Below are 16,305 nucleotides of genomic sequence, written 5' to 3'. Positions count from 1 at the left end.
ACTGGCTGAGGTGCTACTGTAAAGTTGCTCTTTTTTCTTCTATTTGGTTATGATATAATAATGATGTATTCTCTATTTGGGAACATGGCTCAGACACGTTAGACTCTTTCCTCTTCCACCTCAATAGTCAGCAAACCAAAATATAGTTCACTATTGAAAAAGAAAATAACAGCTTGCATTTTTAGATACTCTAATAACACATCTAATATTGATCAAATCCCAGAGATTGTGAGAATTATAGAACCATCACTTTGATTTTACATGCAACTAAAGTTATGCTGAAAGTGACCCAACAAAGGTTGGAGCCATATGTGAATAGAGAAATGCCACAAGAACAGGCAAGCCTTAGGGAGGTAGAGGAACTAGAAACCAAATAGCAAACATGAAATGGATTATGAAAGAACAAGAAAATTTCAGAAGGAAATTTTCATCATTCAAATATTTTATTGATTATAAGAAAGCTTTTGATTGCATGGATCACAACAGACTGTGGATTGCAATGAGCTCAATTGAAATACCTAAACATCTAATTCTCTTGATAAGAGAGTGTATGACAACTAAGAAGCTTCAGTAAAAACAGTCTTTGGAGAAACAGACAGTGTTCGAGTGGAAAAAGGGGTGTGGCTGTGGTTGTATACTGAAATGTTTTCAAATGATTAAACCTGCTGTTTAATTATTTCTCTTTGGGCTGTAATCATTCCATGAAACTGTAGCATGAGTGCAAACCAGCACTTTAACCTAAATACTTACTTATTCAACCTGGAAACTCAGATTTTTCATTCTACCAAACAGGCATACCAACCACTAAAACACAATTAACAAACATAATACAGTACTTGCCTTATGGCCTAACTTGATATGTTCTTAAAGATTTGTTCAGAATGCTTATTTTCATCTTCAACCTGGTGCAAATGGGGACATCTCTCTCTCTCTCTCTCTCTCTCGCTCTCATTCCATTTTTCCAAGAAGCAGATCTTAATTTTATCATTGTGAATAATATGCCATTTTTAAATAATTGATTAGTAATATTGTATTTCTGAATAGTAGTCTTTTTTTTTTTTTTTTTTTTTTTTACAGGTACAACAAGTTCAAATGATAATTGGCTCAGGATTAAATGTTTATAATCTGTATGCAGACTGTGCATCATCATCATTACGCAAACACTCCAGGATGGTAATTGATAAGCAAAATTTGTTAAAAAGCATGACTCCATTTGGAATGGTAAATATATTTATGTATATATCCATAGTTTATTAACCTAGAATACAGTAGTTCTTTCAAACAGCTGAAACAATGAATGCAAACAAAGGTATAGAGGATAGGACATAATTACTGTTGTGTAATTTGCTTACTTCCTTTATTTGCTTCAACAGCAGAATATTAGCTAATGAAAGGCGAGTATCTTTGTATTGTCTGTGATTTATGCAGATGTCTTCTGTTTACATATCATCTCTGCTGTATTTGTTACTTTACTTGATTTTTTTAAATGATGCCAGTCAACTTTTTTTTTTTTTTGCTTTTAACTTCTTTTTATTATTATTATTTTTCTAAGACCCCAAAGAGTCAAAGACTCATCTAGGAGGGCCCCTTTGACATACATGCAGCTCATCATTTCCATGCCTTAAACACATTGAAATTCTCTTCAAACATCACCATCTCATTCAGAAAAATCTGGTTCTCACTCCCTTGCTCACTCCTCCTTATACAGCTTCAAATGAGGACCTCCAGTGCTTTATACAATCGCACAACCACTTTCTTATCTCTACATGTAAGAGTACTAATCAGAGCAGCAAAACAATGTACAGCCTTCGCAACACTTGCAGTATAGCAGGTGCCTTCCCTCAATGAGTCCTTGGACTCCCTGGAGGTATTAAATAATAATAATAATATACCCTCTAAGCTTCAGTCTACTGTCTACCATCACTCACAAATCTTGAATCTCATCCATTTCCTACAGTACAGCACTGTCAATATAGTACATAGACATATTTCTGAACTCCAAAATGCAACACCTTGCTCTTATTAATATTAAAACTACAACCCCATTCCTTTGTCCAAATCAAAAGTCTATTCATATCTTTCTGAAGGTAATTAACATCAGCATTGCTAATGCTCCCCAACTTTGCATCATCAGCAAACAACTTGGGCCCCTATTGTTTAATTTGTTTGTAAATGATATATCATTTATAAACAAGTTAAATAGTATGGGCCAAAGAATAGAACCCTGGGACACATCACTGGTTATCCTTCTTTTTTGAGACAGTGTTCCATCATACACAACTTGCTGGTATCATTCAGAGAGCCAATCTCTGATTCATTTAACCAAACGCTTTTGCGAAGTCCAAGAATATCACTTTATATGATTCTCCCTTATCTTTCATAAAACAAGTAAATTGTGAAAACTGGACCTACCTTTTACAAATGCATGCCGACCATCATAAAGAATACTATGTCCATCAACCCAATCTCTCCAACACCTTGACCACAACTTCAGTCATATAGACTGGTCTATAATAATTTGAAACTTCTGTCTTAGAACTATGCTTGTTGAGTGGTACTATTTTGTCTTCCTTCCACTCCTTAGGAACTCTACCAACTGCAAGACTTTCATTAAATAACCAGGTCAAGTGCATAGCCAACTCTTTTTTTTTTTGCATTACTTAAGAATATGTAGTGATATGTCATCCATTCCCACAGCCTTATTAACATCTAACCCAATCAACACCTCTGATTCTCCTAATACTTGTCTCCCTTCTATACATTGCACTGCATCATTTGCACCAGTATGATATACTGATAAATTGCTTGTTCAATAATTCCACTATTTCCTTTGCAGCTGTTAGTCTGCTGCTATGACTATCCACCAATGTTAATCTGCCATAATTGTTCTTCCTCTTACTTGCCATGTAGCAGAAAAATCCCCTTGAGTTAACCTTGGCCTGACCAGACAATCTCCTCTCATACTGCACCTTTTCTTTCTTTACCATACTTGTCACCTATCTAGCCTGCACTTTATACTCTTCATGGATTCAGTCACCACCAATCACCTTTTACCTCCTCCATAACATTTTCTTTTCCAGCACAGCTTGCTTGATTTCACTGTTCATCCATTTCATTCCTACTCTATTCTCTTGGTATGCCGTTATACATTGCTTATGTCAGATACTGCCTTGTGAATTTCCATGCACTGTCAACATCTTTTCTACTCAATTCATCTACCAAATACACTGATGCTAACTGACTACAGAGCTTCCTATAATCACCTGCTTTATACTTCCACATAATCCATTTTTGGCAGTAACCTTTTCTTGCAGGTGTAGACTTCTGGCTAATTGGTTCAAAAGACATATTTCGGTGATTACACCAGATTTTTTATTATTCAGTTATACAATATACTGAAATAATAGTTCCCGACAAGTTTCGTAAATCGTAGGATTTACATCTTCAGGGGTAAATAGTATAACTTAAAGTTTAAACAAGAGAAATTAATAAATACAAATCATAAACATCTGGCTATTCATAAATTCAAATAACAGAATGCCAATATAAAACGTTATTGACATTGAACAATACTGGATGATGTCACGTGTTCTTGTTCTCGTTCATACAGTCTGGGCTCAGATTTAGGTAGATTTTTTTATTACAGCTGACCACACTTGATGGAGAATTAAACCTTGATTTTTATGGCATTGGGTTGGGTTTTTCAGCATATTAGCAGCTTCTTTAAATTTTCTTATGTAGCAGTTGTTTTCTATGTATGACATTGTTGTTTTTTACCAAAGTATATCATGTCCAGTGGAAGTGGTATGAAAAGCAAGGCCCGTTTTTTTGTTCTCTTTTGTATTGTACGTCTTTTTGGTGTTCAGCCATGTGTATTTCTATAGGTAGGATGGAAGAGATGTGGCCAGTTCATTATGAAGAGAAAAAGTGTTATTAACACTTTTTCCATTGATAGTGTTACATTCAACAAAGCAATAGCGATCTCAGAACAGAAGAAACATATTAATTCATAAGTTCAACTTACTCCTTCAGAAGAAAGAAATACATAAAAAACAACTAGATTATTCAAAAGTAGTTATTAATCTCTCTTCGAGAGTCCTAACAAAAGAAGAGAACAACCCTTTACTCAAGGGTTTTAACTTTGCCTTAACCCCACATTTCCTATAAAAATTGATATCATAGCACAAATAGAAAAAGGAATTAGAAATCTACCGGACAACACGGTAAATCTTATCCGTATAGAGAGTACCGCTTTACTATTAAAAAGCAGATTACCTTGTAGGAATCTACCTTACAATGAATGCGCTTGCCTTAAAAAATTAAAGAATGACAAAAATATTGTCATAATCAAAGTGGATAAAGGCAATGCAACTGTCATTTTAAATGCTACAGAATATGATAATAAAATGAAAAGTCTCCTGGAGGATACAAACACCTACAAACCCTTAGACAGAGACCCGACTTGCCATACACACAAAAAAACAAATGATCTCATAAAAAAAAAGTGCCTCTCTGGACAGAAGAACTTAAAAAATACTTACAATTCAAACATCGTTTGATACCAAGAATCTATGGTGTTCCAAAGATCCACAAGACAGATATACCTTTAAGACCAATAGTAGATGGAAGAGATTCACTGACTTCCAACTTAGCGAAATCCCTCACCAACATGATCTCACATCATATGAGAAAAACAACTTCCTTCATAAAAAATAGTACAGATTTCATAGAAAAAGTGAAAGATATACATATTGGTCCATCAGACATCTTAGCAAGTCTAGACATTATCAGCTTGTTTACAAACGTCCCGAGAACAAGAAATTTTGAATCTCCTAGAAGACCTCTTCCATTCGGACATCTTGAATCTTTTTAAACATTGTATAAACAATACTTTGTTCACCTATCAAGACAGAATCTGGGAACAAAAAGAAGGACTGGCCATGGGTTCATCATTATCACTGGTATTATCAAACCTATTTATGGAAAAATTTGAAAATTACCATAAAAAACCAAAAATATGGCTATGCTATGTAGACGATATTTTCATCATATGGAATGGAACAACAGATGAACTTATCAATTTTAAAGATTATCTGAACAATTTGCACAACACCATAAAATTCACTTTAGAACAAGAAGAAAATAGAAAGCTTCCTTTTCTAGATATTCTATTAGAAGTTAAGGAAGAAAATAAACTCTCCTTCTCAGTATATAGGAAGTTGACCAACACGGGAAGATTTCTAAATGCAGCCTCACACCACCATCCTTCACAAAAAATAAGCTTAATTAAAACTCATCGAGACAGAGCATACAATATCTCCAGCACACAAGAAAAATGTAATGAAGAACTAAAATACTTAACACAAATCCTCCAACAGAATGGGTATGAAGCAAAAACCATCAAGAGAATCCTTAAAATGCCTCCAACTAACAACACAATAAAATAGGATTACAAAAATGCAATCTCGCTTCTTTATATCAAAAATGTTACAGATAAGCTAGCCAAATTAATGAACAAACACAATGTAAAAGTAACCTTCCTTCCTATGGAAAAAATCTCAAGATTCCTACATCCACTAAAACCACCTCATCATCCTCTTAAAAATCCAGGAGTCTACAAAATCCATTGATCTTGCAATGGATTTTGTAGACTGCTATGTAGGACAGACAGGAAGATCTGTAGCATTTAAAATGACAGTTGCATTGCCTTTATCCACTTTGATTATGACAATATTTTTGTCATTCTTTAATTTTTTAAGGCAAGCGCATTCATTGTAAGGTAGATTCCTACAAGGTAATCTGCTTTTTAATAGTAAAGCGGTACTCTCTATACGGATAAGATTTACCGTGTTGTCCAGTAGATTTCTAATTCCTTTTTCTATTTGTGCTATGATATCAATTTTTATAGGAAATGTGGGGTTAAGGCAAAGTTAAAACCCTTGAGTAAAGGGTTGTTCTCTTCTTTTGTTAGGACTCTCGAAGAAAGATTAATAACTACTTTTGAATAATCTAGTTGTTTTTTATGTATTTCTTTCTTCTGAAGGAGTAAGTTGAACTTATGAATTAATATGTTTCTTCTGTTCTGAGATCGCTATTGCTTTGTTGAATGTAAATCACTATCAATGGAAAAAATGTTAATAACACTTTTTCTCTTCATAATGAACTGGCCACACCTCTTCCATCCTACCTATAGAAATACACATGGCTGAACACCAAAAAGATGTACAATACAAAAGAGAACAAAAATGGGTCTTGCTTTCCATACCACTTCCACTGGACATGATGTACTTTGGTAAAAAAACGACAATGTCATACATAGAAAACAACAGTTATATAAGAAAATTTAAAGAAGCTGCAAATATGCTGAAAAACCTAACCCAATGCAATAAAAATCAAGGTTTAATTCTCCAAGTGTGGTCAGCTCTAATAAAAAAAAATCTACCTCAATCTGATCTCTGACTGTATGAATGAAAACAAGAACACGTGACATCGTCCAATATTGTTCAACGTCAATAACATTTTATGTCTGCATTCTGTTATTTGAGTTTATGAATAGCCAGATGTTTATGATTTGTATTTATTAATTTCTCTTGTTTAAACTTTAAGTTATATTATTTACCCCTGAAGATGTAAATCTACGATTTACGAAACTTGTCGGGAACTATTATTTCAGTATATTGTATAACTGAATAATAAAAAATCTGGTGTAATCACCGAAATATGTCTTTTGTAACCTTTTCTTGTTTCACCACTTCCCAAATAAGTACCTCCTGATCATTCTCTCACCAACCAGCAACAGTGTCAACACCTCATTTACAACTAGATTTTGTGAAGTTATCACCAAATCGAAAACATTAAAGCCTCTAGTTGCTTAAGATATTTATCTCTCAGAAATTCAACAAACTCACTCATCTTGTTCCCATACACTGTCTCCTCCTTCCATTCTATGTTCCTGTAATTAAAGTCTCCCATCAGGACTATCTTCTCTTTTACATGTCCAACCAATTTGCCTAAACATTTCAGTCAGTATTCTCTGCATTCCCTGGCCTATAACAGCATCCTATCAGATATACTAACCTGTTAATTTCAACTTTGCGCTACATAGATTCAAAATCTGTGCATGGACTATCAATTTCCACACTTTGTGGACAACACAATTCCTCTGCAATCATTAACAGCACTCCTTCTCCTCTTTTTAGATTTCTATCCTTCTAGAAAATTATATATCCTTCCATTTCTATTCCAAACATTACATTCTCTTCAGACAACTAAGTTTCACTTATTCCAATTATCTTTGGGCATCAATCAATGCAACAAATTCAGCTCTCTTGTTTCGAATACTCCTTATATTTGTGTACAGATATAACTCCTATGTCTTTGAGGCTATTCTACCAGCACCAACATTATCCATTCTAGCTGCTATATACCACACCTCTCTACCTCTCTTAAATCTGACCACTCCCATTTCCTTGATCCTGACTCTGATTTCCATTCATAGCTGTCTTATCCTAACTTTTTTGTATTCCATCATCTTGTGCTGCTGCAACCACATCTTCAACCTCATATCCATCTTCCTCCTGCCATACAATCTGTTGATTTGTGCTATCTTGCTTCACAGGTAGACTCTGTTCATTTGCTACATTAACTTCTTGACGCTGACTTTCTGAATGCCCAACACCAAACCCATCAATCCATCAAATTTAAACCATTCCAGCTTTCCTTAAAATTCACCCCATAGATTTACAAACTGAACCCTCTTTGCCCCACACAACTCAGCCATCTTACTATTCATTATCTCTGTTCTCTTTCTCAATTCACTATTGTCGTATCTCGGCTACATGCTAATGACTTTTCCAACAACACTATTATCATTACCCCTCACAACAAACTTCCCCAACTCTCTATTGACATTCTTTTTTTCCCCAACTAAGTCATTTGTGTCCACAACTACCACTAAATTTGATGCCTGGTCTTTCCTTTTCTGCAACACATCAGTTAATTTTTCATTGTTCCACCAGGAAAGCATGTTTTGTGCACTTTATTAGTCATCACACCTCTAATGATCGAGTCCCATACAATGATATCCTTTGACTCTTTCTTCTTTAATAACTAACTTCCTCCTTCTCATCAGCCAATCTCTTCCAGATGTTTCATTTCACTTTTCATTTTCACTAACTCTTGCCGAAGCTTTTACTACGGTGTTGACTCTTGCTCCCATTTCTAATTGCTCTAATTTATCAAGACACTTCACATACTTTAATGCTTTCCTACTTTTTGTTTACCCAAACAGTCCACAACTCTTTCACTTTTCTTTTCTTTTTTTTTTTGGTGCATACATATAGCAAGTTTCGTGATGCATCCACTGCAAAAAATCCAAAGCAGTGCTCAATCTTCTTACCAAAGCTTTCCATGCTGCCAATGTTTGTTTCTTTATGAATGCCATTTTCAGTGCAGAAGCATTAAGAACGAACAAGTAGCAAAACACAATGTAAACAACAAAAATTCCATCTATAACATTACTGAAGGACATTTGTATCAAAACCAAAAAAATGCAGCACAATTTGCAATAAAAAAACTACACTATACACTAAAAAAACACTTTTTTTAGTGCAGCTGAAATCTGCCACTATATTCACCACTCTCACTACTACTAGAATAAAACTCAAAACCTTTTTTCTTTTTTTTCTAGTTATATTTTACTTTATATATATATATATATATATATATATATATATATATATATATATATATATATATATATTAATAAGATTTAATGACTAAAGCCAAGAATAATAGTAAGGCTTTATTGAAATAAAAAAGCAAATAGTTTTGGCTTTTGACAGCCTTCTTCAGGTGTTTTCTAAGAATAGGAAACAGTAATAAAAACACTGATGTTTAAAACTGTGAAGCACAGGAAAATTGCACTACGTAATTGACATGAAAAAACGTTGTATTTATATTTAAGTTGTTCTTACAAACACGTAATTTCAATAAAGCCTTACTATTATTCTCAGTTTTAGTCATTAAATCTTATTAAAATGTATCATAACAACCGAGTCAATGTTCCTGAAAGCATATATATATATATATATAATATATGTGTAGCTTAAGAAAATTTTGGACTTAAATGCATTATGTTAGTCATTGTGAAGTGATTCTGCTTTCGTTTTCACTCTTTCCCTTTTTAGGACATAAGCTTAAAAATGTCTCCACCATGTATTGATAGCCGTAATCTTATAAAATGGCTTAACCAAGAAGAAGTAAGAAAGGCTTTGCATATTCCGTCAACAGTGCAGAAATGGGATATTTGCAGGTACTTTTTTGTATTACATAGAGCATTTTTTTTCTGAAAACTTATCTAGTAAATTTGTTTGGTTTTGAAGTTGAGAAATAAAAGAATTAAAAAGAAAAGAAAATATTGTCTTTAGGCAAACTAAATGACCTTTTTGGAAAGAAATGTTGTTATTATTGATGTCATACAATGACATCAATAATAACAACATCCATGTTATCATTACAGTATACTATGGTTGATATTTAGCAAGTTAGATATAACTTTCCTCTTATAAAAATTCCATTCTCTTCAATTTGGTTATTTAGTCCTCAAGTATGCAAGGATTTTCTCAATGCATCCTACTTTCATATGGAGATCTGCATTAGGAATGGCTAATCCAAAGCCTACAGGATTAATGCTAGGCCATTAGTCAGCCTGTAAATTGGGTTGAATGAATGAATGATGGCCCTGCTGTTTGGGACTTAGCCAACCAAACTGTATTATTGAAACTCTGAAGACCAAAACAGATGAAATCCTTGTTTAAATTTATTCAGAGGGGTCAACTGGGAAATGGAGTGAACAGCTACAGTAATCAGCACCAAACATGATAAACTTCTTGAGTGGAAAGCTCTTTAGAACTGTTCAGCGTTTCAACTTATGGTGACATAACATAATCAGATAGCATGCTGGTTGAGACACTGCCAGGAGAAAGAGAATGAACAATGAAAAATCAATTACTAAAAGCACCATCAACAAAATTGAAGCTAAGCACCATTAATGTAAAAAGCATCAATGAAGGAGGGGGATGTAGCTGTCTGGAAAAAATATCAACATAATTCATATTACTAACAAAACAGGTGATTTCCTGTTAAATAAGTATGTTTTATTCAGGTACTTAGAGATCAGGGAAAGGTAGGATAATTATAGTAATCAACACTAAACATGTGATAAACCTTAAATAAGAGTCAATTTCAAGTAGAATTATGTGTGTAGATTTTAAAATATAAAATTGGATAATGAGACTTATTTGTGCCTGTAGTCTCATGGAAGGTTCTCATAGAGATGAAGTAGTAGAATTTTTCAAGTAATTAGAGAGAGAGAGAGAAGCTGATATAAAGAAAAGGAAAAGCTGATTCTTGTTGGGAACCTAAACATCAGAGTAGATAATCAATTTACAAGGCATTTGAAATTAATAACAGACAAATATTTTGAAAAAATGTGGATTGAGAAAATATTGTAAAGGATAACTACAGCAAATACCTGCTAGATTTCTGCTCCAAACAGAGAATAGTCATTAGACAGTATCCTCTAACCTTAAAATACATAAATTCACCTAGCAAGAACACATGCAAAACAAGAAAAGTCATTATTTTTATTATTATCCTAAGATCCCATTGAGACACTCATCTAGGAAGTCAGTCCCTTTTGTCATACTGTGCCTTAAACACATTCATATTCTTTGCAGACACCCACCACATTCTCAGGCATTGCATTCCCATCATTCACAACTCTCCATGCAAAAAAGTTACTTCTCACCACCTTCAACATTAATTCTATAACAACCTCTTACCAACTTATACATCTCTATCATATAACCCTTCCTACTATCTACTAGAATCTGCAAATTGCATCATCTCAACCTTTCTTCATATTTGACATTCCAGAGATCAGAAACTATTTCGGTCAATCACCTAGATAATTTTTCAACACCTCTTCATCCTTTTGAAAACCAGGTGAACAAATCTGTGCACAGCACTACATATGTGGCCTTATCAAGGCCTTATACACTGGAACCAAAATCCCCTTCTACAAATCAGTGTTCTCTGCATCATTACCAAAATCTGTTGTGTTGTCCTCACAGTTTTGTGAATGCATCCTCTAAACTTTAGATCCTCATACACCATCACCCCAAGATCTCATATTTTCTCCACCTCCAACAATGTATCAATTACCACCAAGAGTAAATTCTACATCCTATCTTTGTTTTCCAAACTTTAAAACCTTACATTTCACAACTTTGAACTGGCATCCCGACTCCCCTTCCTATTCACTCAGTCTATTCAAGCCATGTAAGGTCACAACATTTGCTCTACTCCTAATAGTTCATCCCAACTTTGCATCATCTGCAAGTAACTGTATATCCCCCATTCAAATCTTCCCCAATATCATTGATCACTGATCCAGGATATTTCTCACTCATACACAACTTGTTGACACTGACCAGCCAATCAGCAATCCAATACACTAGTCTAATATCGAACCTCATCCACTCTAGTTTGGCTATCAACTTATCATGCAGTAGTCTATCAAAGTCTAAATATACTAGTATCCATCTTCCATGACCAATGCAGCTGTCTTTGTAATAAGTAAGTAGATTACTAAAACGTGACCACCCTTTAGCAAATCCATGCTGTCCATCAAAAATAATACCTCTGTTATCAACTCAATTCTTGGATCTTGATTCTCAGCTTTTCCAATACTTTAACAACAACACCTGACACACAGTTTGGCTTGTAACTTGATACTTGAGTTCTGTCACCTCCTTTATCAAGTAGTACATTCTTGCCTTCCTTCCATTTCTTTCGGACTTGACCCAATGTAAGACTCATACTAAACATGTGAGGGCAAATATCAACTCCCTGGCACATTATTTCAAAATATTCAGTGATATCAAATCCTGCAGCCATATTAATATCAAGTGTGCTCAATTCCCCATATATCTCTTGCTCACTCAGTCAATCTCTCCTCTTCATCATCAACTGCTCTCAGACTTTCCATGATATCACATTCACAAGAATAAGACCTTTATGAACTGCTCATTAAATAGCTCAACTATATCCTCTGTATCAGTTGCCCTTATACCATTTTCTCTAGTCAGTGCCATCCTACCATAATCATTCTTATTTTTGCTGGCTCCATATTGAAAGAACTCACTAGCATTTTTATTTTATTTTATTTTTTTTTTGGCTTCATTAGTTAACTGCTGCTCATACTAATCTTTTGCTACTCTTATCAACTGAGCAACCCTCCTTGACTGTTCTTTGCATTCCTCATGGAATTAATTATTACCACTTCTCTTAAGTTGCCTCCATGATGCCTTTTTCTCTGTATTACATGTTTAATCTTTTCATAAATCTATTTCACACCTACCTTATTTAACCTTCTGACCTTTGGAATATATTTAGACTTTGCTTCTACTAGACAGTTCTTGAATATCACCCAAGCAGCATTCATATCCTTTCCACCCACTCCTCATTCCATGCTGTGGCTGCAAGCTGTCTCCTGAGCTTCTTATAATCACCAGCCTTGTAGTTCTACATATACCCTTTCCTCATGGAAATCCTCACAAATTTGGCAACCACCTAGGTAATCACATCATGGTCATGCTCACCAACTGGAGGGAGGATTTGACACCTCATTTATAATATCCTCTGATGAGATGATCAAATCCAAGACCCTCAATCCTCGTGTGCCCTCTGTTACATACTGCCTGAGGAAGTTGTCCCTGAAAAACTCAACAAACTCTTTTTCTTTACTTCGGGTTGCTATATCCTCATTCCAATCTGTATTGTCATAATTAAAATCACTCATAAAGATCACCCTTTTCCTATTTGCTTTGCTAATATGCTTATACATTTCCTAGTCACTACCCTCCACATTACCAGGATCATAGCAACATCCAAGGAAGTATTTCATTCTATTCATCTCTGTCTTACACCATACTGCCTCAAAACTACTACCACTATTTCCCTCTTGCATCTCTACCTTGTGTGGACATGACTCTTTTCCTGTTCATCAATTGCATTCCATCTCCCTTTTTACCCTTTCTATCTTCAGGAAATACATCATGTCCATCCATCTCTATGGATGTCATCCTCATCCACCCATATCTCATTTATTCCAACAATTTTTGGGTGAATGAACTTAATCAGTGCCACCATTTCATTTCTCTTGTTTCTGATACTTCTAGTACTCGTATACAAACATAACAGCTCATTCCTCGATCTATAACAAGTTCCACTAATGCCACCTCCCAGTGATGGTACTGGCCCTTTTCATTCTTCCTCTTTTTCTTTGCTTTTCTTCCCGTATTCTTTGCTCTACTTCTCCTGAGTCTTTTTCACTATCCTTTTTCCAGACCACCATCACTGGGATCCAATGCCCTTCCGCCGTGTGGTGCGACCCGTGGACATCCGGAAAGGGGGATCCTGGTAGTCTTGCACTACTTTAGCCCCTGCTTCGGCAAGATGGGTGGTCCTGGATGGCCCAGCCAGAATCAATCGGCTATTGGGCTTGCCTGCAAGGGTCAACACTGTTGCAGTAAGTCTCTCACCCCATGGTCCGGGGTCGGGATCCTAGACCTGCTGCAGTGCCAGTCAAGTGGCGTCCAGGGTAGCCCTGTCGTTCCACTCCTGAGCGCAGTCTTTGCTTGCTGGGTAGTAGGCGTCCATGTGTGGCTCCGTGGTGGGTGGGGAGCTCTGGCAGCGAATTAAAAATTCCTTAAATATGAATTCTTCATCCTCAAATGTTTCAGGGACCCTAACAAAGTCCCAACCAAGTACTGATAATATAGACACAGCATATGGAAACAGAAGTAAGAAACAAAAGATATCGGATACTAACAAAAATGTACCAACCTTTTTAATCATTCATGCAAAGGTGAAAAACCAATTGGGAAAATGTCACCCTTCTTTCAAAAAGGTTTAGAAGGATTGGCAGGACCTCCCAAAACTGTCAAGAAATTGCGTTCTGGTGATATCCTCGTGGAAACAACAAACAACATTCTGAGAAACTACTGAGAGCAACGACAATGGGTGGAATACAAATTGCAGTAACACCTCACAGAACACTCAATTCCAGTAGAGGAGTGATATCACAATGGGATCTCCTTGAGGGTCCTGCTGAGGAGATATGTTCAGAGCTTAAAGATCAAGGAGTGACGGGTGTGAGGCGCATCCTGATATGCAGGGATGGTCGCCCTTTCTCAACCAAGAACATCATCCTTACTTTTGATACACCTAGGCCTCCGACATCTGTAAAAGCAGGGTATCTCAGCTGTCCTCTTAGAATGTACATCCCTAACCCGCTGAGATGCTTTAAATGTCAAAGATATGGACATGCCCAAACTGCCTGTTGTGGTTCTACTACCTGTGCTCGATGTGGTAGTAAAGAACATGAAAATAAATATTGCTGTGAAAAAAAGCTAAATGTGTCAACTGTCAGGGAGATCATCCAGCATACTCTCGTGCATGTCAGAAATGGAAAGATGAAAAAGAGATACAAAAAATAAAAACAGAACAAAACATAACATATCAGGATGCAGAAAGAAAGCTAGCCACCATCACACCTGTTTTACGATCCTCTTATGCCGAAAAAGTGACAATTAAAAAAGTGCCAACAGCAACTCAAACATGTATGTCTATTCCACCATTTGATAATTTCACCATATCTGAACTTTATGATCGAAAGCGCTTCTCTGTTGAGCGCATTAATCACAAGACCTATGGCCTTACTCCAGAGACAACTTCAAAAATGGTCCCATTTAATGAAAACTCATCTGCCAAAAAAATTATGGTGGAGACTTCACTCAAAGATAAACCACCAGACACTCGCACAGAAAAAATGGATACCTTCGTACCCACTGAAAGCAAACTAAGCATACCAACTTACCCTAACACATTTGATGTTTTGAACAATCTACCAGAGGAAGAGATGGACACTGGCTGTCCATTCTTCGCTAAAACAGTGGATAAATATAAATCTGACAAAGGTAAGCCCTCAACCTCTCTAAAACCAGACAAGTCAATAAAATCAAAACGATAGGAAAATTTTTACAATGGAACTGTCGTGGAATCCGCCAGAATATTGACGATATAAAGATGTTGTTGCAGAAATGCAAACCTTTCTGTTTCTGTCTATTTAAGACCGATTGAGGACCGTACCTTTAGGAATTTCACTGTTGTACGTAAGGATAGAACTAGAGATGGTCCTGCTCATGGAGGAGTAGCTATCTTAGTGGGCAGTCATACTCCTTTCCATCAGGTCCAACTTAATACTTCTCTGGAAGCGGTAGCGATTCACTTCTCTGTGGGATTCCTTATTACAGTATGTTCAATTTATTTACCACCAAATGCTGAGTTAAATGAAATTGATTTTGATAACCTTATCTCGCAACTGCGTGAACCCATACTTTTGATGGGTGAGTTTAATGGTCACAATACTTTATGGGGGCCAACACTAGTAGACGAGGTCGAATCATTGAAAAAATTCTTGATAATAATAACCTTTCCTTTCTCAATAATAAACTCAATACTTTCTCCCATATGCTACCCACTCATATTCCGCAATTGATCTTACAATCTATTCCCCTTCCATTCTTCCACTGCTCATGTGGGATGTTGAAGAGAACATATATGGAAGTGATCACTTTCCTGTTCTTTGTACAATGTCTTCACAGGAACCATGTTCACCCACACGGATACCCATATGGAAAATGGATCTAGGCTGACTGGAACACTTTCTCTCATCTTGCAAAATTTAATGCTAATGCCATCAGTCAAACACCTATCAATGAAGCCGTAAAATATATAACAGAATGCATTGTCCAGGCAGCAACAACCTCATTCCCAAAAACATCATCTCGATTTCCAGTCTATCCAAAGCCATGGTGGAACGCAGAATGTCAGGCAGCCAAAAAAGATCAACATGGAGCATATTTCGTAAATACCCCACCACATCAAATTTATTAACTTTCAAGCATGCTCGAGCCAAAGCATGTTTTGTAAGATGTCAGAGTCAAAAACAATCATGGATCCAATTTACTACATCAATTAATCAAATGACCAGTCCAAAAATTGTATGAGATAAAATCCAGAAAATGAAAGGCAGATATAGTACACATTGTTTGTCCACCTTAGACTATAATGGAAGTGTTCTTGCTGATCCCAAAGCTATTGCAAATACTTTGGGAGAAACGTTTGCTAAAATCTCAGCAGCAGCATCATATTCTCCGGAATTTTTAATACTGAAAG

The 16,305-nt window shown here is 35.8% G+C and overlaps 1 protein-coding gene across 4 annotated transcripts in view; it reads left to right on the top strand.

The window, feature by feature from the left end:
• LOC150093904 (lysosomal protective protein-like) overlaps positions 1-16,305 on the top strand; it is a 149,363-nt gene that overhangs the window by 93,042 nt on the left and 40,016 nt on the right. For all 4 annotated transcript variants that reach the window (XM_090412581.1, XM_090412578.1, XM_090412580.1 and 1 more), the window contains 2 exons: positions 1,078-1,221; positions 9,189-9,313. In XM_090412581.1, coding sequence (XP_090268707.1) covers positions 1,078-1,221; positions 9,189-9,313 — 269 coding nt within the window. The remainder of the gene's footprint in view (positions 1-1,077; positions 1,222-9,188; positions 9,314-16,305) is intronic.

Source organism: Typopeltis vanoorti, chromosome 23, assembly GCF_054136105.1.
Source record: "Typopeltis vanoorti isolate ZY-2024b chromosome 23, IOZ_Tvanoo_1.0, whole genome shotgun sequence".
Taxonomy (NCBI): Eukaryota; Metazoa; Arthropoda; class Arachnida; order Uropygi; family Thelyphonidae; genus Typopeltis; species Typopeltis vanoorti.
This window is presented reverse-complemented; position numbering and strand designations above follow the sequence as displayed.